The following is a 26,247-nucleotide window of genomic DNA, read 5'->3' as shown; positions in this document are numbered from 1 at the left end:
TCAGGTTCAGACATATTTTCGTCAGCTTGGCGGCATAGTGAAAGGACAGCCTGAATATAACCGATGTAGGGCTCCGTGGAAGATTGTGCGCGAGTCGACAACTCATTTTTCGCAGCTTCACGAGACGACCAGAGATGTTGCCAAAAAGCTCACGGATCTTTGCCTTGAAGCTGTCCCAGCTTGTTATGTCATGCTCGTGGTTATCAAACCAAACACGAGGTGTTCCGTCGAGATAAAAGATGACGTTTGCCAACATAAGAGTGGGATCCCACCTGTAAGTGGCGCTGACGCGTTCGTAGAGGCGTAGCCACTGGTCGACGTCGGAACCCTCGCTGCCCGAGAACACGCCGGGGTCTTTGAGCGCGGGAAGCGTCACGAATGTTGTTGCGGGCGCTGGGTTGACAGGTCGGGCAGAAGGGGGAGCGACCGGAGAGGATGTAGCCGAGTCTTGGGTGGTCATGTTGTAAGCCGCGAGTGAGCGTCCGCTTCGGAGTTCCGTGGCGAGGACGGGGATCACACAACTCCACCAAATATGTTACGTGAAGGAGACTGACTCAGAGGGGTAGTCACCGATGTATTTACAGACGGTTAGGCGAGCAGCGCCAGCCACACAGATTAGCTCGTGCCAGTCTATCTGCTTCGTCTTCTTCAGCTCCATGCACTGGCACGTAGCAATATATATATATATTATATATATATATATATATATATATATATATATATATATATATATATATATATATATATATATATATATGTAACGTAAGAAGGTAGCGATAGTTAGGAGTTAGTAGTAGAGGTCGAGAAGGAAGAAGTGAAAATGGAATAAACACGGAGTATAAGCCAGGCCACGTCTCCGATTCATCATAGCGTCACACAAGTCGACAGGACACTATGATGAATCGGAGACGTGGCCTGGCTCATACTCCGTGTTTATTCCATTTTCACTTCTTCCTTCTCGACCTCTACTACTAACTCCTAACTATCGCTACCTTCTTACGTTACAGGATTCCCCCTCCCCCCGAAAGAAGTCGCGTCAGATGAACACGAATGAAAACTGAACATGCACGGCTTAGAACTGAACACTGTCAAAAAGAGAAGATCATTCCAAGTCCGAGGAAGTTTCCGTTAACACACTATAGCTTCACAGGAGAGGACAGCAATCCTGGGTATCAAGTACAGCTCTGGAGGGCGAGGCTGGCTGTTGCGCTCTGGACAACATAAGCATGCTTTGAGCGTGAAATCAGATGGAAACACAGCCGGTATTCTTGCGATGAATGAACGTGGTGTGATGGCTTTGAAGCATTGGCTGGATGATTTGCGCAGGTGTCGTGCTATTTGTCTTGATTGGAACCCATGCATCGCCACCCGTTTGCGTGCTTGTTGACCGAGGCTAGTGCGGTGATTTCTGCGTCCTTGCGGAATACAGGGTAGGGTTCGGCGCCTTTCTCGACGTTGTATGTCGTGTTGCCTGAGTCTTGATCTCGACTGAAGAAAGCTTACTCGACGTTCCTTGGGAAAATATCTTGGATTCGATGCTTTCTTTGTTTCGAGTGAGAAATCTTGAATATGTCGTTGGCTTGGTTGACACGTTTGTAAACGGCTTTCCATAAACCGCGTGTGTTCTTCCGAAGATGATACCATTCGTCGTCGTCCTTGTTGGTATAGCCCTTGGAATCTCTGTTGTTCTTGGACTTGCTGGAATTGATGATGTTGCTGCGAAAAGACTTGAGGTGGCAGCCCTTTTTTACCATGACACTGACTTTCTGGGCAATTGAATGTGGTGTCGAGTGGGCAGGTAGTAGTCTCTAGGCTGTTGTGCTGCATTTCGGGTAATGAAGGTAATGCTTCAGAGTTGATAGATACATCATCAGGGGCTTCTTCACTGTTCGCTGCGAGTGGTTCTTGCGTCTGAATCTGGATGGTAGGTTCAGGGCTTGGCTGAGTATTCTCCGAGCTCCACAGCTCTATCCCGACCATTGTGAGCGTGCTAGATGTGAGGTGGGCGTTGTGAGCGACGAAAGAGCCAAGTGGCGGAAAACCAGGAGGTAGCCCAATTGTGCTGGATGGAAAATAAGCTGATCCAATGTGTGAAGACTGATTTTCACTCTTTGAGTCGTCATGGCGTTGTTCGGCATTTTCCTCATGTGTCAGCTGGTCTACCATAAACAAGGCGTCCTTATGACACGAATAGTGACCGTTAGGAGCCTTTGAAGAGCTGCGTCGTAGAAAACCAGGTGGTGGACCATGTATGCCAGACGAAGCATGAAAGGCATCAGTAGGGTGAGCGACGTCTCGTGTCGTATGTTGAAGCGATGACTTCGGAAATGCTGACTTTCGCGCAGAAGGGATGCGCGCTTGACGGTTAGGTTTTTCCGAATATACGCATGGCCTTCTGTAAGTAAACGCATGTGCCACTTCGTCTTGAGGCACTTGTTGATTCGCGCTGGACTTTCGAATGCATGAGGACTGCTTAGGAAATTGACGATAGTGTGCAGTTGTCTCTAGATGGTTGCCAATGAGTAAGTCTTGGTCATAATCATTAAAACGAGTAATCATCTCCTCTTTGATTTTTTGCCATGACTCGTCGTTCTCGAAAATGTGAATCAGGTAAAATTTGAATGCCTCACCAGTGACGTAGTCGCTGAAGTTCGTAACCATCTCCCGTTCCGACCAGGATGCAGCGGCGGCGTGGACCTCGAATAGGTTGAACCAGTCCTGTACGGGTCCGTCGTCCGCTGATCCGGTGTACTTGGGGATGTCGAGGTCAGCCGATGGTTCTGTCATGGTGCTGGTCGTTGTCCTTCTAGGCGATGATTCGGTAGTCAATGTATGGGCAGGGTGTCTTCTGTAGAACTGCGTCGATGCTGAGCGACTGATGAAGGGGCAGGCAGGTCTCCATCCTGTCGACTTGTGTGACGCTATGATGAATCGGAGACGTGGCCTGGCTCATACTCCGTGTTTATTCCATTTTCACTTCTTCCTTCTCGACCTCTACTACTAACTCCTAACTATCGCTACCTTCTTACGTTACATATATATATGCACCTGCAGCAATGTTTTTCAGTGTTCTGCTGTAACAATGCTTCAGAAACAGGCGGGAACTCTGGATTAGTGTCCACCGTGTAAATTTACAGGTGATTTTGCGGGTACATTTATAAAGTACATGTAGCTATAGTTCGTAGTATGCTCCATGTAAATTAACTGATACTTTTAATGTGGTGAACCAAATGGCAGCCGGTAATGTGATCTAGAGTCTGCAGCCTACATTTCCTTGGCGGAAAATCTTCGACTGCAGATCCAGCAATTTTCTCTCGTACACTGGGGCCACTTTAGATGCCAAGCGTGTTATGGTCGAGTTCAATGCTGTGTGCGGCGTGACCATCCTTGCTGCGCATGCGCGTCCCCTCCCCGTCTCTCTTTTCTCCTACACTCCCCCTTCTCTCGACTCGCATCATCAACGCAAGCAGCATCTGATAGCGAGTTCCTTGATAAAAAAAAAATGACTGCTAGCACTGCCCAACCGTTCACTGGCCACCCCGTATTAGGCACTGGATATTGACCTCCAAGGTAGTGCTGGTGATAGATTTCTCTTGTGCGTTGTTGAACAATGAAAATGAGCAAAGTGCGCGTTATACTTAGTTAAAAATGTACTGAGGGTCTCTGCATTTAATAAGAGTCTTGTGTCTCTCACCCATTAGCAGTGATTGGCATGTTACAGAAAGAAACACCGGTCCATCACTGCGTGCTTAGCGCCTCGTCCCCAGGTTGATCTCCTGCGCAACGCCACGATGAGAGCCAGCGTCCACGGCGCCGCCTGTGTAAGCGTTAGCGCCCGCTGCTTCACACGTATGCATGGTTCCCTTTAGTGGGAGAGAGCAATTTTTCTTCCACCATCAGTTTGTCTATCGGCGCAGATCGCAGACTGCGCAGCTCGTAAGCAGGAGCCGTACATTAGGAATAAGCCCTGCATGCCTTACCAAATGCATCGCGTACCACGAGATTTTAAATATTTATTCCCCATCTGCAGCAGTTAACCTAAACAGCACTGCGCGCGCAATCAAAGCCACGCCACGTCAATGTATCTATATAACTCGGTGACAGCTAAGACATCATGTGCGAAGACGGCACGTGGCTAAGTTACTCAAGGACTCATGCAAATTCAACTTGCGATCAACCAGGTATAGTTCCCAAAGTGAGCAATTAAAGAAATGTAACAGCTATTATCACATCAGGTATTGCCTCTCACTCACATAATAGCCTGTCAAATGTGAGCAGCTTTAATACACCAACAGGTGCGTACGACGAATAAGGCATATATCCTTTGATTGCTGCACATCATTTACTTATAGGCTTTACCGCAACGCTTTCGCAATGCAGTGAAGCTTAATCATCTTTTGGTAATTGTCTTTTTGTCTGTTTGAAAAGGACTCGCCAAGATGCATACTTGGCCTGAGCAGTCGCAAATACTTATTTTTGTTTGATGCACAAGTGGTCTGTGCATGCGTTCATTTCGTATCATGTAATGCTCTTCTGCTCACGCTGGCTTTACCGCAGTGCTTTTTCCATGCGGTGAAGCTTGATCATAGTTTGGTATTTGTCCTTTTGTTTGCCTGAAACGGACGTGCCAAGATGCATATTTGGCCTGAGCAGTCGCAAATGCTTATATTTGTTTGATGCACAAGTGGCTTGTGCATGCGTTCATTTCGTATCATGTAATGTTCTTTTGCTCACGCTGGCTTTACCGCAATGCTTTCGCAATGCAGTGAAGCTTAATCATCTTTTGGTAATTGTCTTTTTGTCAGTTTGAAAAGGACTCGCCAAGATGCATACTTGGCCTGAGCAGTCGCAAATGCTTATTTTTGTTTGATGCACAAGTGGCCTGTACATGCGTTCATTTCGTATCATGTAATGCTCTTCTGCTCACGCTGGCTTTACCGCAGTGCTTTTTCCATGCAGTGAAGCTTGATCATAGTTTGGTATTTGTCCTTTTGTTTGCCTGAAACGGACGTGCCAAGATGCATATTTGGCCTGAGCAGTCGCAAATGCTTATATTTGTTTGATGCACAAGTGGCCTGTGCGTGCGTTCATTTCGTATCATGTAATGCTCTTCTGCTCACGCTGGCTTTACCACAGTGCTTTTTCCATGCAGTGAAGCTTAATCATCTTTTGGTAATTGTCTTTTTGTCTGTTTGAAAAGGACTCGCCAAGATGCATACTTGTCCTGAGCAGTCGCAAATGCTTATTTTTGTTTGATGCACAAGTGGCCTGTGCATGCGTTCATTTCGTATCATGTAATGCTCTTCTGCTCACGCTGGCTTTACCGCAGTGCTTTTTCCATGCGGTGAAGCTTGATCATAGTTTGGTATTTGTCCTTTTGTTTGCCTGAAACGGACGTGCCAAGATGCATACTTGGCCTGAGCAGTCGCAAATGCTTATATTTGTTTGATGCACAAGTGGCCTGTGCATGCGTTCATTTCGTATCATGTAATGCTCTTCTGCTCACGCTGGCTTTACCGCAGTGCTTTCACAAGGCAGTGAAGCTTGACCATACTTGCTTTTACGTGCCTTGCGACTTATCAAAGTTTTGTAATAGCTCAACTGTTGACGCTAGAAGTGATGCATTCTATGTGAAAGTTTTATACTTAACTTCGGGGATTCATGTTTTCATAAAGTTTTCACAATATATCAGTAAGGTCGAGTTGGAAACTATGCATTTTTGGAAAACGCCCACGAACACGACGGAGACACGAGATTAGAAAGACTCAGTACTTCGCCTTTGTCTTGTCCCTCCGTCGTTTTCACGTTCATTTTCAAAGTATCTATCAAAAGGCTGACAACGCTGTTTCACTGCCAGCAACCTTTGGCGTGTAAGAAAGGGAGCTAAATTTTCTCTCAGCCTGTAAACCAAGCAATTGCGGCTACTCGATGTGTGATAAATAAAAGACCAAAATTAAGAATGACCAGCTGATGTTGATAACAGGTGCTCATAGCAGCACTTTTTTGCTGTGCACTTGAATTCCTGTCTTATGTAATGTTATGGTCCGTGAGTACACAATGACACTACTACAACCAAGAAAAATTTTACTAACATTTATTTGTAAAATAACTGCTACAAAATAGAATTCTGATCCCCTTCTTAGTAGTTGCATAATTTAGCTAGAAGAAGACAGCATCATCCAACTTCCTGATGACTTGACAACAGGGTGAGTCCACAATGTACTGGACCTGTACAAGATGAAGAAAACAGACGAAAAAAACAACAGATAAATCAAAGAGTTTAAAAAATGGCACCTGAAACTTTCAACTTGCCCACCACAGCAGTGAAAAGACTCCTGTTGTCATATGTATTTTCTGCCTGTTGGTACGCGGGCACAAGTGCCAGTCTTGTTTATTAATAGAAGCTGCTTAGCATCACTTCATTGCAAGACTTTTCTCTATCCGCCACCCGAGAACGCGCTCTGTAGCGGTCAAGCTCCGCCTAGAGACTTGTGGCAGTGTGACCTTAATGTGGGCAATATATACACAGACTTTGGTTGCTTAATTTGTAGCAAACTCATTGTGAGCAAATTTCATAGTTGCATTCATAAAATATTTGAATGTTATATTGTAATATAACACTAAAATGCTGAGGCTTTAGAGCATTACAAACTCAGCCTGCCTACATTAACAATCCCAGTGCCACAGGCATGCAAGAACTGCTTGCATAATCATGAATCAACTAAACCATTTTGATATATTGACAGGTTTTCAAAAATGACTACTTTTGAAAATTTTATATTCATATTTTTCTCTTAAAGGGCAAGTTACTGTTGCTGAAAAGAAAAAAAAGCAAATCATATACAATATCTGATACTTTTTGTTTGCAGTTTACAGCTGCACATGGTAAAAGGCTGCATGCATGAGTATTTGCTGTGTGCCATTCATGGTAGTATTTCCGAAATCCTTATTCAATTGACATTTAGTGATCAGCCTATAAATTTTCTTGTTTTTTATTTTTTATTCCGTGCATTAGATATGAATATATTTTAGTTCAGGAAAATTTGCTCAACAATAGGAAGTTTTCTACTTTTGGCAAAAAAACAAAACAAAGCAAGAACTAGTTCTAGAACTTTTATGAAAGAGACAGGTGTGAGGTTTGACGTGATGAGAAGTCAATAAAGAAGGAATGCCACAGAAAGGATTGCCTCAACAAAGGAATTTGGTTCGTTGGGGTAACATACATTTGGCAATGTTTTTATGTACTTCTAGTTAACGCTCCACCACTAGCTTACAACAAGGAAAAAAAATAAGGTGGTGCATGCAGAAAGTTAACTCATCACATAATGTGAAAATTTGACCCAGAACAAGAGAAGGAACAAAGACGAGTGCTCACCTCCAACAAGATTTATCTTGAAGAGCAAACATATATACTCTTGAAATGCAAAAAATAGACAAATCATTCAAAAAGCCCACAACTGCCATGCACGAAAACCTTACATCCTCAGCAAAGACAATTCGTTTTGACAAATCCCTAGAGACAGAGTGAGAGAAAGTACTGATGCAGTTCAGCTCTAGTCTACAAATCTTTTTCGCCACGACAATTTCTCTTGTAGTTTTTTTTTCCCAATGATAATGGTGTCACACAAAAGTGGTTTGGAGCCACACCTGCTACAGTGCAAGGCCAAGAAACGATTGCGACCATTCTTGAGGTTACAAGGGTGTTTATTGCAGCACGTGTGGCTGCAAAATGATTTTGCGGGACATCATTATTGCTGGAAGAAAAAACAACAAATAAAATGACAAGAGAAATTATCGAGGCAAAGAGGATTTGTAGACTAGAGCTGAACTGCATCAGAACTATGTCTCGGGCTTTGTCAAATTGTCTTTTTTGAAAATGTAAGATATTTATTTGCGCATGGCAGTTGTGGGCGTCTTGAATGATTTGCCTGATTTTCACATTTCAGGAGTATATATGTGTTTGCTCTTCAAGATAAATCTTCTTGGAAGTGAGCACTCGTGTTTGTTTCTTCTCTTGTCCTGGGTCAAATTTTTGTGCTATGTGGTCCGTTATGCATTACCAACATGCCTAACTTCATACTTTCGATCCCTGAAGTCAGTCCCTAAAGGGCCACTCACCAGGTCCCATAACAAACTGTGGAAGTTGTGTATCTAACGGAGAGCATTATACCACAAAAAGTTTTTCAATCGGTTCATTACGAGCCGAGAAAACAGTTTCTTCTTTTTTTAACAGCAGGAAACAAGGATGAAAGGAGACAAGCTCAAAACCCTTGCCACTCCCCCGTGTAGCCTTCACAAGCCAAATCTCTTTCCTACCCTCTCCAGCATCCAACCAAGAGGTCACGTGCACATGACGTGCTCAAACAAGCCCAACCCTCGAGCGCGCGAGCGGTGTTTTTTTGTTGACCAGCATTGTATTGTGTCTACTGCCTGTTTTTGCGACATTGTTTGGAAACGCTGGCTTTGATGCGGTTGAAAAGATGAGCATAATGAGTGCTCGAATGCGCAGGACCATTAATTTCTTTTCCAGGACAGGAGTCTGCTTGATGCAGTAACCGCGGAGACACAAACGCATGCGAAACGCCAGCACATTAGCTCGGCATCTCGTTGGAATTCACGGGGAAAAAATGCAAAAGACAAACGCATTCTTCTATTGCGTCTCAATATGTATCCCAAGTTTTATTAATCTCTTCAAGCAACAAATTACATTAACTACGCATGTCACGTTAAATAATTTCCGTCATGTCACGTGCCACTGTTGGCAGCGTCAGAGCACAGTCGTATACATATAGGACCAACGTCACTGCACTGCTGTGTATGTAGGGCGATTCATACTTGCACATCATAACCTCCTTCTCTGGGGGCGCGACCCAAAAAAAAAGGGGGAGAAGCGTTCGTTTTGAAATTTGACCCATTTCCACGTCGCATAGAGTTGCAATGTTTGGCAGACGTGACCATAAACTCCCGATGTACGCATTGCACTTGTCAGCTCAAAATCGCCAAACCCGGTGAGTGGCCCTTTAAAGAAAAGCAAAAATTAGACGAGGAGACATGAAGAATGCTTAGAAATTTTGCCATATGTCTACACCAAAATGGAATGCTATTATTAATTAGAAGAATGTATCTTTTCCTTGGCAACCAGCAAACATGACTGAGAACAGACGAATACTTTTTTGTCCAAGTTAGCTGCTAAAGAGCCGAGACAAGCTCCGTGAAATCCTCTTGAACAACTTGCACAAGTAATGTTCAATACTACCCCACTATATTGTGGTTGCCGGCAGACATAATGTAACTTGTAAATACTATCTCTTGGCTGTACGCGAGCAGCCATGGAGTTTATGAGGGGAAAGTCTTCGATCATACCATTCTGTATGCATTGCAGCAAATGTTTGCGTAGCATAACTTGGTTAAGGTTCAAAGTTTCTGGTTTTCTGCCTGACGCTATATAATACATGTTGGCAATTGCAAACAAGCCACAGTCAAGTGTGTTGCACTGGTTTTGTGCCTTCATTGTTTGAATGGTTAATGTTGGCGATTGTAATTTTAGAATATGACAGATTTGCCTAACAGCGTCAGGAGGGGTATCTTGATCAATTGAATCATATATGAAGACTGTGTTTTTGTCCGCACCAACATTTGTTACTGTAAGCCAATGATTGGGGTTCTGAACATGCAAGATTTGAACGAAAGGGCCTTTGATTTGAGTGAATTGTAAACATCGGCCCAGTAAGACATCTTGAAAGCCGACACAAGTAGGATACTTTTTCTGAATTAAATACTGTGCGACATTGATTACGCTATCTGATATGGAGGTGCCCTGTACCAGAACATTTAAATCTGCATCTGAAAGAGAATACCGTTTGTAGACATTTAGCATGTCTACTTTAACAGTTGCAAGGCCTACCTTTTTTACTTGATTTGGGAAAAATTTACGCTTGACAGCTCTCACTTTTTTTGGCCGCCCCCTTCTTGCTTTAACCAAAGGTACCACAAGTTTTGTACTGTTAGAATGCCCAAGATAACTTGTGGCAGTAGTTTGTGCTAACTGAGCTGGTGCAGCCTTTATGGCTGCTGAAGTTTGGTTACGAGGAAATGTGGTTAAATTTCTGAAGAAAGCCTCGCAGGACGAAAGTTTTTCCATTAACTCCTTCTCACCACAATTAGATAATACGTTAGCCACGGTTTTTGACATTTCGCAAAGACTCTTATAAGCATAAGTATACTTCTCTTGTGCAGTGTCAAGCTTCACACAGGGTGGTGACTGAATGCTGCTTGTTACCACTGGTGTGGCACTAGTGGTTGTGCAGCTGTCACTCAGGAAATGATCCTTGCACCACCTGTCTGGTATGCAAGCCTTGTCGAAAAGATCTTGCTTAGTAAAGTCACGCACTGCTAAAATATGTGCACAAGGCAGAGTGTACTGGTTATAAAAAGCACATGTGCAAGAAGCCAAGCACAATGAAACACTGTACTGTGATCTTGGTGAAACTACAACATAAGAATTAGGAGTGGAAGTGACTTGATAACTTACATTTTTAAACTTCTCATACTGCTCTAGTACTTTACTTGTAGCCTCAGAAGTGCAATTACGGGACAATTCTAGCTGAAATGGGTCATTGAAATCATTTATGTTTAGGTTCAGCTTCATTTCTTTAAGCTTAGAGAACTGTAGAGATAAAGAATCATTATCAATGTAACCTACCAATGCTTCTATTGCTTGAACCAAATGCATGCTTGAAGAGAGATAATTTTTAATCTTTTGATTGTGGCACTCAATGCGATTATTAGTATTATTACCAAATGTAGGAAGGGCTTGCCGATATGCATGTACCCACATTTCCTTACACAAGTGCCAGTTATGCATATAGGAAGAAATGAAATCTGTGCAAGTCATAGCTTGGAGGTTAGCAAGCTTATCGAAGTAGTCTTGCTCAGTGGGGGAATAAACTAAGCTTTTTAAGAGAGGAACCAACTGATCACGTTGCTGTCTAGCTTTTTCATTAACCTTTTGCTGGAAACAATGCAACACATGCCACGTACACAAAAGTATGTTAGAATTAGGAAGAATATTGGTTAAAATGCGCAGTTCATTGAGATCTTTATCAATCATCACTACTTTGCAAGCAGACACAACTAATGGGTTGAAATCTACAAACTTTGTGAACATGGGCTCAACAATTTCAGTCGTCTCATTTCGTAAGAAGGCATAACACACAGGTCTCCCACGACCACGACCATCTTGAACTAATATAGAGTAAAGAATATAACCCTCAATATTCACTTTATACGTTCCATCAATAAATAGAATCTCTGGATACTTTTCCAAAATCTCACGCATGTGCGTTGTTTGAAGAAGTATGAATTGCAGGTTATTATTTTGATTCATTTCATAGTGAATAACCCAGTTTGGATTATTTTTTAGCAAGGTCTCTACCTTCTCTAAAACCATTTCACCATGAGCCTGCTCATTGCGGATAGGAATAGAAAATCGTTGCTTGTAATTATTAATGTCCTTTGTAGTTAACTTCTTACCAGTTTTTTGCTCGACCAAGTTTTTAAAATCCTTTGCGCCAATATTACATTTAGCTAAGTCAAAGAATTCTTCTTTTTTTCCATGATTCAGGAGCCTCTTCTGAGGATACAAATCATAATATTCTGTGGGATGGTTATGCTTAGCTTGTAGTTTAGTTATCTTGTAGTGCAGAGTAGGCGATTTACATAGGCTTACCGATACTGTCATTTCACAGCCAGTACCATTGTAAGCTTGCTTTGGTCGCTTTCCTATCCCCCTGGGCTTTATTGTGCGACCGTGAATGCAGCTATATTTAATCCTAATATACTCGAAGTCCTTATCTTCTGATGTGAATGGACTTTTATTACTCTTATTTATCATGACTACATGCCTGCCCTCCCTGCACCACTCATCAAAGCTTTTCTTAAAAGAAGGAAAGTTATCAAATGTTGCATTTAAATAAACTTTGCAACCCCCACCATATAGTGTATTTACTGGGTTATTGAGGACGGTTGGGTTGGCACCAGTGTTTACACAAATAGCCTGGGCACCAAGGCTGACAGGCCTGCTTCTGGATGTCAAAGCAGCCTCACAATACTTGTACTGCACAGATGCAGTGCACCCAGCTTCCATAGGGTCACCAGCCTCTGTGCCAGGATCGCGCTCAATTCGCATGCAATCCCGAGTCAGTGCTGGTAGATGGCTTTTGCAGACAGAAACCTCGTTCACAGCGTCATTCGTGACAGATTCACAGTGAGTCGCGGAACTAACTGAGCAGTCTTTCAACTGCTTGCTAGGAACACGCTGCACCTTTTTAAAACTATCACGAATGACGTTGTGCGAGACACTGGCTCGTCCTTCAGGCTTTCTACCACAGACAGCGGAAGAAGCAGACTGAATCTGTTTCTGGCTCACAACTGCTGTCATAGGTGAAGTGGACCTGATGGACTTGGCAGCTGTCACAGCAAGAACTTTGCCTTCACTGTCTGCACACAGTTTAGAGCTCTGTTCTTGCTTGTGCAGTGCCGCAGCCTTCCGCCGGCTCTTCTTTGACTGCACCAGTTTCCACTCACTGTCGCCACACTGGCCGACAGCCTGTGGCACAGCTGCTTTTCCAGCACTGGCCTCCTCTTCCCCCACAGAAGAGCGCACAAGAGCACTCTCATGCTCCTGTGAGGCTCTCCTTATTTTCCTGTCACAAGTGGTGCTTGCACCTCGACTAGGGATCATTGGCTGAATAGGCCTCTCCCCAGTGTTTCCCTTGCATGGTACACTTGTGCCATGGAAAATGGGGGAAGGCAGGCTGTCCCAGGTCCACCAAGCCTTGCTTCCCTTGCAGCGAACGCGGACACCGCCAACGAGCGTAAAGCCAATACCATGAATGGTACTGGCCAGTTGGTCAGTGTCGTGTCTCTGCATGAGAGCACTGCTGGTTTTCCAGACAGGAGCTGGTGCAGCGGAAGGTCCACCTACTGCTGGAGAATATTGAACTGCATGCATACCAAGTGCTGGAAAATCGACTTCCAAGTTGATGGAAAAGTGCTCCTGCCGAGCCCACCCACTCCATGCAGATGCCTTGGACTCCTTGTAGGACTGTTGGATGTGTCTCCTCTCTAGTTGGGTGGACAAGGCACAGGCCTCACGGTACAGGAAGTCTGCCAGCACCTTGTTGCCAAGCCGGCTGGGGTGGACACCATCCCTGCTCAGGAATCCAGGCCAGCTGTCCACAAGACTATCCAGGATAGTGAAGCCCCTCTCCAGGCAAAGCTGTGCGAGTGCGGCATTCACATTCCTGTAGTGGTCATTCAAATGACAAACATCACACAACTGTTCTTCCCCTTGGTGGTACCGATTCTGCCCCCGAGGAAGAATGGCAGAAAAAGCTACATGCAACGTGGGATTGCTTTCGATGATTCCCTGAGCGAGCTGGCGATATTTGTCCATGCACATGTTGACACTGTCAACAGTGTTGTTCGTGCCAACATGTACAATGACAACATCAAAACTGGCCAGCTTGTCAGCAATCATTGAGAGCAAGTGCTCAATCCTTATTCCTCTGTGTGCGGCAACGCTAACAGACAAGCCACGGCGCGATGGGAAATACTGGTCGACGTATTTCACCATTGAATCGCCCGCTACTAACACACGCGTCATGTTGCGCACACTTTCAATTCAGAATTACACCATGAAAAATAAAAGAAACAAGAAAGTGAATATTTAGTCTAAAACACGGCTGTCAACTACGCAAATACACTACGACACAGATACGAAGCACGTTAACACGGATGACCAAAGAAAGGGCCACGCACAGATACTGCTAAATCAGCCTATACGCGAAAAATCACAAAAATGCGTATTGGGATGGATATAAACAACGTTAGTAAATATAAAATAGCAGTGAAAATAAGCGGTTGAGCTTAGATGAAGATGATGTTCGAGGCTTGCGAATATGTAGCAGAACAAGGCCTGTAGACAGCTCGCAGAAGCAGCAACCAGACGTACGCCAGCAGCAGCAGCAGCAAGTGAGCGTCTGCTGGCCAGCTGAGCCACGTTCCGATTCGGTAAATTCGAACAACGCGCTAAATCGGAAACGACGTATGTCATGACAATTTTTGTGACGTCACTTCCGTGCGGCGCAGCAGCCAGTTCTGTGTGGGGATGGCTGGAGCGCCGCGCGGCGCAGCAGCCATTGCCTTTATTGAAATAAAAATTTAACCGAGGAACTCTACCGCGAAAGCTTGTGAGGGCCACCTCACATTGACGGGAAAGGCATTTTGCGGTGTTCCATGCGAATTGCAAGTGCCGAATTATTCAGATTGTAGGAGAGACGTTTCGTTGATTTTTAAGATTAACAGGCGTTTGAATCGTTCGGCAGTAATAAAAGGAAACTGTGGAGCTACTAGCACCACCGGGAAATTTAAAGATGCCGAAGCGAGCGAATCAGCAATTTCATTTAGTACAATTCGAGCCTGCCCGGGTACCCAAATAAACCGAACTTCTGATAGGCTATGCGGTACGAGAGACCAAAATATTCTGAGAAGAGGAGACTGCTTTGCGGACGTTAGATGTGTACATGCAAACAAAGCATCCGAAATAATAATAGCTTTTGATTGCTGATAATTTAGTTTTCGAAGAGCCAATGTAATAGCCAGGAATTCTGCGAGATAAATTGGTGTGAAGTCAGGCAATCGGAGTGCAAAAGACCAGTTAAGTTGATGAGAAAAAATACCTATATACTCAAGCCTTCTGAAGATTTTGGGTTGCATCCGTCGAAATTACTACGTATTTGGGAAAATTACTGAGATGGTCTTGAAGGAAGCCCTCCAACATGCTTTGGAAGTAGCTAGGCATTTTTCGGAAAAATATCATCGAAAATTAAGTCAACTGGCGAAGAGCATTGGGTTTGAGGAGTTAAATGGTGGAGGGAAACGTGAAGATTTGATAACAGAGACTCGACGAAAATAACTTGGGGTCTTTGATAACGAAACCACGGGCGCTGAAAGAAAGAAACTGGATGTTTGATGAAAACTGTCTGCGAACAGAAGAGGGGCGCATCGTAAAGTTTTAAAAATGTTTGCAAAGTAAGCTGTCGAAATCTAGCATCAAGTGGAATGATTCTAGCTTCCAATTCCAAATAAAGCACGCTATTCGCGACACACCTAGGTAGCCCGAGACACAGCCGCAGAGCTTGCCTTTCTAGCAATATATATATATATATATATATATATATATATATATATATATATATATATATATATATATATATATATATATATATATATATATATATATATATATATGACGCTACAAAATGGAGACACGTCGTGGTCCAGATGCCATGCGTTTATTCTAATGCACGCGCACTTTCTCTTCGTCGGCTTCTCATAGAATCACCTTGTGAATGCGTCACACTTCCCCCTCCCCTCGAGAAAGTCTCAGTTCAGAAGGTTCAAAATAACGTCCAAGTTTGCTAACATGCACAATGTCAGAGTTTCTACGTAAGGGCAGCACGGAGCGGTTGATCTCATAGTTCACTGTTGAGACCTTGCGTAGAATCTTGTAGGGTCCTTCCATGACAGAACTCAGTTTTCCGTTGTTGGGATGCCATGTAGTCTCGTAAAGGACAAAGTCACCGACTTGGAACTCAATCGGAAGAAATTTTCTATCATAAATGACTTTGTTCTTATTATGGTAGGCGATAGAATTGGTAACTGCAGTGTTTCGCGCTTCTTCGACGGTTTCTTCTCGTTGTTCCAGTACAGTAGGATAAGATGGAATTCCATACATCAGGAAGGAAGGTGCGTAGCCGGTCACTTCGTGGGGTGTTCTGTTGTATTCGTCAATTACCTCCGGAACCACGACGTGTCTCCATTTTGTCTGCCTGTGAACATCGGTATGGTGCTCGACGAATAGGGACAGCATTGGTAAGTGCGATCCTATGTTTCTCGGTCGTGATACACCCAATATCTGTCTGAGATTTCGAAAATATCCCGTCATACTTGCTTAAAAGAGAGTCGAGTGCCACAGCCTCATGTTCTGATAAGTTTTCTGAAGTCAGGGTTCGCATCAGCGGGGCTTGAATGGTTTTCTTTTCATTGTGATGCGGAAGGTTCATATTCTCACGTGCTTGTGTCACTGACTTGCTTTCCAGATTTACAGAAAGATTGAAGTATGAAGCGCTGTCTAGGCCAAGAATTAATTGCGTTCTCATGCCTCGCAGCACGTGTGCATAAACCTTCTTGATGACGTTCCCAATTTGTAACTGAATGTTTACGCAACCCAAAGTTCAAATGCTTGATGCAACTTGCTGGACCATGATGCTGGAGTCTCTCATCAACTGAAGCTTTAGCTGTTTGTACACATCCTCGCTGATACAAGTAATTGTTGCTCCTGTATCGAGAATTGCATTTACTGGCTTTCCGTTGATGAGAGCACTGAAGTGTATTAATGAAACTCTGGGTCGCCCTCCTCGTTTCCCCGTTCAGTATCAATAGCGAACACATTGCCGCGACGCGGACATTCGTTGTGCCAGTGGAACTGTCGTGGGAAACCAGCAGCTGAGCAGTATCTACATTCGTTTTGCGGGGCACGCGGTTGAAGAGTTATTGTCGGTTGCTGCGATCTGCTGAAGAGACGTGGAGCTCTTGATGCGATACTAGCGTTACGAGTAAAGGAAACTCCTCTCACCCGTTTTAAAGATGTCTCGACCCGTTAAGCAGTGGTGAGCCACTCTAATGACGAGTTGAAAGACAGTCTGGCGAGCGCCAGTTCCACATCAGGAGGAACACCATCAGTCAGCCCAGAAATGATGTGGCACTCTTTCAGGTCAGCCAAGGAACCCAGTCGCCTTTTTTCGTCGTAGTAGTCTTTGATGGTCTGCCCTCCTTTCAGTCGGTAGTGAATGAAGAGACGGAAGGCATCTCCGTCAGTCGAAGCAAAGCGGGCTTGCATGTCACGCTTGATATCGCCCCAAGTTGTCTCGCTGTTGCCGAAAATCTTTGTCAGGTACCACTTGAACGCTTCCCCTTCAATGTATTCGTTGAAGTGAGTGACCCGATCGCGGTGAGTCCATGATGCCTCGGCTGCCTTCATGTCGAAAAGAAGAAGCCACTTGTCGATGGGGACGTCTTCTGGTGTTCCCTTGAACTTCTGTATGTTGAGCGGAGGCTTTGGCTTAGCCATGGCACGTTGATGAGGTCGATCCTGTCGACTCGTGTGACGCTACAAAATGGAGACACGTCGTGGTCCAGATGCTGTTGTTGTTGTTGTTCCCCTATTGTTATTGGCGCATACCCACTGTGGGGGATTGGCCAAGAATCGAGTGGCTTTAAAATTTACTGTTCAGATTTAGAATGATGGAGGTATAACAGAAAGATTACCGATAGCCTATAGGCAAGTGTGGTGCTTAATGTAATGCATACAAATATTTACATAAACAAATTTATTCTTAGAATAGACCAATAATCTGATTTTATACGTATATAATTATGTGGACATGTTAAGATAATGAAACTGGTTAATTAGTCAACCTATTAGTTTCATCAATATAGTCCCGGACGGCCGCGCATACTGTGCCATTACAGAAACCAGAAATGGAAGCTCCAAAAGACAAAATGACAGGCAGAGATAAGTCCATACCAATGCCACGCAAAGGTATTTCTAATAGGGTTTTTCGTAATGTGTTAAACCGCCTGCAGGTCAAAAAGAAATGGTCTATTGTTTCCAGTTCATCACAGAATGCGCACAGTGGCGAAGGTGCCTGAGCAGACCTGTGTTTATAGAAATTTAGATTTGGTACCCGGCAACGCAGCCTTGTGATAGCTACTTCTTGTTTTCGAGTGCGGCAAAAGTCTCTTCGCCAGGGATATAATAAATGGCGATATTCTGTAGAGTTTGTTAGTGCTGAACCTTTAAAGACTTGCATAAGCGTACGTCTGCGGAATCGAGCAGCAGTCACATAAGCGGATGATGGACAGAGCGGTGGAATTGGTTCGCTGATTGACGACTTAGCTAAGGAATCGGCTATTTCATTCAGAAACAAACCTTTATGTCCAGGCACCCAAACTAATCACACTTTTCTCAAATGCACAGGTACTAGTGTACGGAACGCCCTTGTTACGAGATTATCAGCACCAACAGAAAGTGCTGCACAGAGAGATAGGGAATCTGTTATTATGACAGCTGATGTAATTGCTGTATCTAACTTGCGTAAGGCGAGCACTACTGCCAGAAACTCAGCCACAAAAACGGGTATGAAATCGGGTAGTCGAAGGGAATAAATCCAATTTAAAATCGGGCTGAAAATACCAACCCCTGACTTTTCGTCGTATTGCGATGCGTCTGTAGCAATAATAACGTTCGTTGTAATACGGCGCAGGTGATCTTGTAGTAAACCATCCAAAATATTATGTGGAAGTAATTTGGCATTATTAGGAAAAATTTCGTCGAATTGAATTTCCACCGGGGCTGAATTATAACGACTCGGCATGATGTCGCATATACGTACGTTTAGAGGCTCCAGTAAATTTTGCACAAATATAATTTGTGGCGTGTGAAATCGCGGCCATCTAGCAGCAAAAAATGATTCCGGGGTGGAAACAAAGGCTGTTTCTGAATGTCGTAATGGTGATTCATAAATTCTTAAGAATGTCTGAACAGTCAGAAGGCGAATTCTACAAGAAAGGGGAGGGACCCTTGATTCGATGTATAACACATTGTTCGCGACTGTTTTCGGAAGGCCAAGGCATAAGCGCAAAGCTTCTCCTTCCAGAAGAATTAGAGGCCGCAACTACATCTGTAATAACGCTAACCGAACGCTAGGATACTTACGCCGCAACTTTTCTCGCGCTCCGCTGTCCCTCAAAATTCTATTATACCGATCACTAATTCGCCCAAAGCTTGAGTACGCGTCCGCTATATGGGATCCCGTGCAGCAAAATTTAATTAACGCGTTAGAATCTGTTCAGAACCGCTCAGTTCGGTTCATTTGTTCTAATTATTCCCGTACTGCTAGCATATCAGAAATGAAATCTAACCTTGACCTACCCAATTTAACTGTCCGGAGGAAACTGGTGCGACTGAATTTTTTTCATAAGATATTTTTTCACAATCCATCAATGAAGCGAGACCTCATTTCACAACCGTCATACCACTCATCGCGCATTGATCATCAGCATAAGGTTGCCATTCCATTTTGCCGCACCAAATTCTTTTCAGCAGCCTTCTTACCGAAAACAGCCGCCGATTGGAACCACCTTCCCTCTTCCGTTGTATCAATAACAGACCCTTTGTTATTCAAGACTGCAATTTCTCAGCAATGCTTGTAACTATACGCAGTTTCCATTATCTATCTTTGTCTTGTATGTGCTTGAATTCTTATACATTTTTAGTTGACTTATGTTGCCTTCCTGATTTGCGCATCTGATACTTGTTTCTTTATTTTCTCTTTTTTTCTTGTGTGTTATATATGTTGTACCCACCCCCTCTGTAATGCCCTACGGGCCCTGAGGGTATTCTAATAAATAAATAAATAAATAAATAAACTTGTAAGCTGGAACTCCAGAGAAAAGCACACAACCAAATTCCAAAATGGGACGAACATACATGCGATATATCATTAATAATGTGTCTCTTTTCATACCTATGTGGTAGTTACTTAGCCTACGTAATATGCCAATGGCCCGCACACCTTTTCCGGCGATATATTCGATATGAGATCGCCAGTTGAGCGATGTGTGATAAATTACTCCAAGGTATTTAACAGATTCCACCTGTGGTATATCCTCATGATGGTAAGACAGAGAAATGTTGACAGGGTATTGCAGCGGGAAAACAAGGATGGCACATTTACTCGGATTAAGTAAAAAGCTGTTGCCATCGAGCCAGCTCTCCAATATATTAAGGTAAGTCTGCAGCCGTTCATATAAGGTCTGAATGTTATCTGCCATTGCAAAAAATGCGATATCGTCTGCATAAACATAAGTTGTTATATCCTGTTTACGTGGGATGGTGCTCATTAGTAAATTAAATAGCACTAGGGAAAGCACCGAGCCTTGCGGTACTCCCCTCGTTTGGGTATGAGTAGATGATGAAAACCCATCTTTAAAACAATAAAATTTCCTGTCTGCGAGAAAATTGTGAACCCACGCTACTATGTATGATGGAAAATCAAGGTATTCTAATCGATCTATCAAAATACAGTGATCCACGGTATCATATGCTTTAGCGATGTCTAAGGTAACTAAAGCAGCATATTTTTTATGTAGTCGAGCTAATTGAAGCCTACTTTCTAAGTCAACGTGGGCATCCCAAATTGAACAACCAGCTCTGAACCCAATTTGACAGGAACTTAGAATAGACCTCATGTTAATAAGTTCATTAATTCGTATATTGATGATTCTCTCAACCAATTTCACTAAGTTTGATGTCAGTGCGATCGGCCTTACGTTATCCAACGTGTATGCATCATTTTCATTTTTTAGCAACAATACAATTTTGGCAAGTTTCCATTCTGGAGGTATCCATGCATTCCCTAAAGAGTAATTCACTAGTTCTAGCAAAAGATTAGGCGATTCCTGGAGTAAACATTTCAACATAGAGTTCGTAATCCCATCTGGTCCGGGAGCCGTCCTCGGTAAGCATAAGACTGTCTGATTCAATTCAGCTAAAGAAACTTCTGGAAATTCATGCAAGTTTACCAGAACGGACTGAATAGCCGAAAAATTCGCAGTGAAGCGGTGTTATAAACCTTGCGCTATGTCTTCTAGAGAGGTGTTCATTTCTACCGGCGTCAAGACACATGACTGCAACGTTAAAGGTGCTGGTAGTACTTTTCTTGTCCGAAGATAAGCGAACAAAGCACGCTTATTTTTTGATTTAAAAAGATAATCAAAATGTTTACTCTCGTATTCTTCTTTCGCGCGGTTCACTGTACGCTTAAATACGCCAGCAAGGAATTGATAGTCTTTCCAGTTTGTTGGGCTCTGATTAAGAAGAAGTTTTTTCCAAGCGGCTTTTCGTCTTCTATAATCGCGCGTACACTCATCGTTCCACCAACGAGAGGAGGATCGTTTATTGGATGGAATAGAAAATTCAGAATTTTTTCTAGATCCCTCCAGCATTGAACCAATCGTAGATGCAATCTCCTTAGTACTGGCATTTCCAAGCTTGGAAATGGCAGAACGGAGGCAGGCTTGAAATTTGCTATGGTTGATGTATGTGCGTTTTGGCTGATCTAAAGTTATTGTTGGACAAGTAATGTCAAAAACTACAGGAAGATGGTGACTGTTAGTTGCCGAATCCAGAACAGCCCATGACAAAATCTTGATTGCATTGGAGCAAAACGTTAAACCGAATACTGAGCTAGTTTGACCTCGGACAAATGTTACATGACCTTTATTCAGACAGGAGAGGTTGTGATCAATAGTCCATTCCCACAGTCGCCTACCACAAGAATCTGTCCTTATACCCCAAGACAAATGGTGTGAAGTCTCCTGTGAGTACAATTTCCTTTCTACATGCTACCAAAACGCTGTCAAGATAATGCGTGCTTTGCACACCGGAGGGAAAGTAACAATTTACGATTGAAAAAGGGTGGTATCCGAGGAGACACAAGTCAAATGCTAATAATTCACAATCCAAGTCTAACATTCTGAAAGAAATTTTCGCCCTATGGCATAATTTACTTGATACAAGGATCATTAAACCACCACCACGTGATGGGCGATCTAATCGAAAAGAACGAAAACCTGCAAGATGGAAATTTTTATCTGGTGTAAGCCAAGTTTCTTGGAGAATTATAATATCAAGATTAAAATTATTGCAAAAGTAATGTAAGTCGGTTGAGGCTGAGAATATAGAACGGCAGTTCCACTGCAGTACCCTCAACTGACCTATGGTGTTGAGCGCACCGCAGAGGCGCATGTCGCGCCCTTGTTAGCATCTTCACGCGAAATAGCTGATTCATTCCGTTTAGATTTGGACTTGAGATCGGTGAGGATAGGGAATCTGGTACGTTTATTAGTTCGTATATCGAGTTCCATATCTGTATCAGTACTTGAACTCGGCCGAGGCGATTGTCGGTCCAAGTGCACCTGTGTTCCTGGCTGCTTAGCCTTGCCTGCAGATGCAGAAAGTTCGTCCATCACTACATTGCGTAGCTGTGTGGCGTCACTGGTAATGTGTAATACTGCAGGTTCTGTACTAGTCTGTACTGTTTGTCCAATCTGGCTTGAAAGAATTTGCACTAAATAGTCGGAAAGGTTAGATATTAGTTTATCCATTGCCTTACTCACTGCCTTTTCCACAGCAGCTTCAATAGCCTGCGATAGGGTTGAGTCCATACTGAAAGTGCAGCGCGCTGTAATACCAGAGTATCCAAAAGCCCTGTCTCTAACTATGTCAATGGCTTCCCTTCGAGAACAGCGGCGGTGGTCAATAACTTCTAGGATTTGAACCTCCCGGGAACGAGCGGAACAGTCAGAGTTGTCGGCGCAGTGACTGCCCCCACAGAGACAACGCTTTTCCACTGTTGCAGTACAATTGCTTGAAGGATGACTCTCTCCGCAGGTGCTACAACGAACGTTCGATTTACATCCTCCCGCACTGTGGCCGAATCTCCAGCAGTTCTTGCACTGAATCGGACGAGAAGCGAGGGATTCTACTCGGAAGATCAGTGGCCATAATTTTATTTCTGACGGGCATTTTGTGCCCACAAATGTCGCGATAACAGATTCGGTTGGTACCCTCTGGTTGTCGACTAGGCGATTACACCGGTAAATTGAAATTACGCCTGCTCCAGAGAGCCTGTCTAGGGTCTCAGCTGGACTCAGCTTGGAGTCGACTCCCCGTACAAGGCCTTTGGTACATGCAAGGTGAGGCGGAATAAAAGCACTCACCGGGGTAGCAGCAAAGGAGGTGCATTTGAGAAGATCCTGCACGCAGGTCTGATCCGGCGACCTACACACGATACCTCCTCGCTCAAATGGGCGCACATCTGTGATGGTCTGGAAATGATTTGAAGTTGTCTTAAGTTCCTTTTGAGCCGCCTGAGGGTTTGTAAGTCTGATGAAGCCTCCATTTGTAGGTACCAGTGCCACGGGAATACTGTCGATACCACTGCGGAAAAAGGAGTCTAGCGGTAATTCATTAGACGGCAGGGACGCTGACCAGGCGGATCGCGCCTGGCCAGGAGAAGTAGTCGACATGAGCACTAGAGATATGGTTAGACTCAGAAACAGATAAGTCCAGATGCCATGCGTTTATTCTAATGCACGCGCACTTCCTCTTCGTCGGCTTCTCCTAGAATCACCTTGTGAATACGTCATATATATATATATATATATATATATATATATATATATATATATATATATATATATATATATATATATATATATATATATATATATAAGAGGTCTCAATTTGTACTCAGCACTTTCGGACAACAGAACACAACCAAACTCCAGAATTGGGCGTACGTAAAGTTTGTATATCGTAAGTAACGTATCCCTGCGCATTTCTGAACTCTTATTGCAAAACCGGTGTAGCATTCCTAGGGCGCTTTCTGCTTTACGGGTGTTTGATTCTAATTGTTGCTGCCAATTTAAATTGTCCACGTAAACAATACCAACATGTTTTAGCGCTGTTACTTGTGGAATCGGATCATTTCGATAATGCAGTGAAACAAATACGGGAACGGATAGAGGGAATACAAGCAGAGCACATTTGCTAACAACAAGTGAAAAAGACAGCCCGCCAAGCCATACCACAAGCTCACTCAAATATGACTGTAAGATTTGATAGAAACTATTGATATCTCGGGATGACGAGAAAAAAGAATATCATCCGCGTGGACGTAAAGAGGAACACTTTTATGAACGGGAATGAATGATAATAATATATTAAATAAAAGAGGTGACAGGACTGATCCTTGCGGAACACCTCTTGTTTGCTTATATGAGGCAGAAGTAATTCCCTCGTGGCAACAAAAGAATTGTCTCTCAAAGAGAAACTCCTGAACCCAAGATATAATGTACTTGGGCACCTCACAATCCACTAATCTTGAAATTAATGTACTGTGTTCTACACTATTGTAGGCTTTTGCGATATCTAACGTGACTAATGCAGAAAGCTCACCAGATACTTTTGCAAGGCGAATTCGGCTTTCCAAATCAACATGAGCCGACCATATCGAGCACCCCTATCTAAATTCTACTTGCCTCGGTGAAAGGATGTCCTGACGAGCGATGAATTCACTGAGCCTTCTATGAAGAATTCTTTCAATTATTTTAACTAGGTTTGAAGTAAGCGAAATTGGCCTATTGCAGGACATATTCGAGGCTTGGGTTTTTTCGCAGGAACACAACATTAGCAATTTTCTATGCGCTTGGAATCCATGTGTGCTGTAAGGAGCAGTTAACAATATTCAAAAGCTCATCGGGATGAGAATTAAATATCAATTTAATCATAGTGTTTGTAATCTGATCTGGACCGGGAGCCGCTTGCTTTAAAGTTAATATGACATCTGCCAGTTCCGCCATACTGACTTCCCGAAAGTCCGAGGTTGCGCTTTTGAATGTCACAGGTCTCAAGCATGACGAAGCGAAACGTGCTTCAAGTCCTTTCGCGATGCCCTCTAACAAATCTGTTGTCTCTTTAGGAGACAGCACTACTGAATGCGAATATGCTGGTACCTGCGTCGATTTTTTGTTCCGTAGAAACCTGTACAGGGCAGATCTTTTATCAGGTTTTGATAAACGTGAATATAAGTCAGAATTGTGTTTATCTTTAGCTATAGCAACTGTAAGTTTAAACAGCGCTGCGTGGAATTTATAGTCAACCCAATTTTTCGGAGTATGGTTGGGGCGTAAACGTTTCCAAGCAGCCTTACGTCGCCTATACGCAAGCGTACAATCTTCATTCCACCAAGCTGAATTTGACGGTGTGCTGCCGTACTTAACAGAAAACTCTCCCGGCTGGACAGAGTCACTTAGACACGCTACTACTGAAGCAGCTCGTTGTAAGGTCCCTAGATGAAACAAGTTTCCAAGTTAGCGACACCCTCCCTTTTCCTCCTCGCTTATTTGCCTGAAGCGCCCCCTAAAAGGTTTAAAACTTTCATCCAAAAGCGAATGTTTGGGTTCTGTTGCTACGGTGAATAGATGTAAATGAAACAAAATGGAACGAAATAAGACAAAGAATAAACAGTTACCTTTATGAACACAAACGGCACAACACAAGAGCAAGCGGGATGTGCGTTACTCAACCGCCAACGTTGGGCAGTTCTATACTTTACACGACTAGCCATGGCGTCTCGCGTAGTACATTTTAGTTCCACGGCCGCGGTATTTCGTCCAGTTCTAACTATTCCACTTCTCCGGTTGTGTTTTGTTCGTGCTGTGACACAGTGGACGTGCTTCTTGCTGGATCCTGTAAGCGGCCACAGGGCGTGACGTTATGACGATTGATTACAGCCGGCTTGTGCACACGCAAGAAAAAAAAAAAAACTACGACCAGACTGGTACGAACACTCGTCTAGCAGCACTGCGATGACGTTTTTTTTTAAATGTGCCCATTTGGACAATCGTGATGCCAAGTGATTCTGATGCGGTGCTGGGAACTTCCTGAAAAGTGAGAGTTTTACTGGTGAGGTGTCTCGAAGCAGCGCGTTTCGGCTCAAGCGGGAACTGGTCAAGAGTGAAATGTTTCTGAAGGTGCATTGATTACAACCTCAAATGGTTCATAGTTGCACTTCATAGTGCACTTCATCTCGGAAAGCACGAGGTAAGTTGAAGAGAGCGAAACCATTTTCTGTTGTTTACGGCAACGCAGCATTGCTGAAAAACGCAGATGTTCCATTGAACAAGCATGGCGAAACAATCTTGGTCAACTTAGCGCACACCGAAACGCTCCTCCTCTTCAGTTTATGTTCTGGCTACGATTTTTTCTTTGGTCACGGCGAGAATCCGGCTGGAGCCATATGCGCATGCGTACTCGTTTTGAACCTTTTGCATAATAATAAATAACACCACCAGCCATTTGCAAGATCACGTGCAAGTAACGCACCAATTACAGACGCAGATATCAGAGAAAAAGAGGAGTAATCGAGAGAGTGAGGAGGACGGCTCGAGAACAATGAGTGACGCTACCTTGTTTCATCTAGGGACCTTAGCTCGTTGCTGTCCAACGCGTCCTCTCAATGACGAGAGCGCGGAGTTTAAAACAGTTTTCTAAAT

General features: G+C 43.6%; 1 protein-coding gene across 3 annotated transcripts; it reads right to left on the bottom strand.

Moving 5' to 3' along the window:
• Positions 1 to 6,078: 6,078 nt before the first annotated feature.
• LOC142803833 (uncharacterized) lies at positions 6,079 to 14,002 on the bottom strand. 3 transcript variants are annotated; one of them, XR_012894319.1, is made up of 2 exons: positions 10,224 to 14,002; positions 6,079 to 6,228 (listed from the first exon to the last, which is right to left on the bottom strand). XR_012894319.1 is itself a non-coding variant. In XM_075889985.1 (2 exons), exons 1-2 carry the CDS (start codon positions 13,664 to 13,666, stop codon positions 6,176 to 6,178), a joined length of 705 nt encoding a protein of 234 aa, XP_075746100.1. In that variant the 5' UTR covers positions 13,667 to 13,715; the 3' UTR covers positions 6,079 to 6,175. The 3 variants fall into 3 exon arrangements, 2 of the variants coding, with proteins under 2 accessions (XP_075746100.1, XP_075746101.1); XM_075889985.1 differs by having other exon boundaries at positions 13,015 to 13,715; XM_075889986.1 differs by having other exon boundaries at positions 13,075 to 13,715.
• Between the last annotated feature and the right edge of the window lie 12,245 nt (positions 14,003 to 26,247).

The sequence above is a fragment of the Rhipicephalus microplus genome, chromosome 3, assembly GCF_043290135.1.
Source record: "Rhipicephalus microplus isolate Deutch F79 chromosome 3, USDA_Rmic, whole genome shotgun sequence".
Taxonomy (NCBI): Eukaryota; Metazoa; Arthropoda; class Arachnida; order Ixodida; family Ixodidae; genus Rhipicephalus; species Rhipicephalus microplus.
Note: the sequence above shows the minus strand (reverse complement) of the source record. Positions and strands in the feature narration are given on the sequence as shown.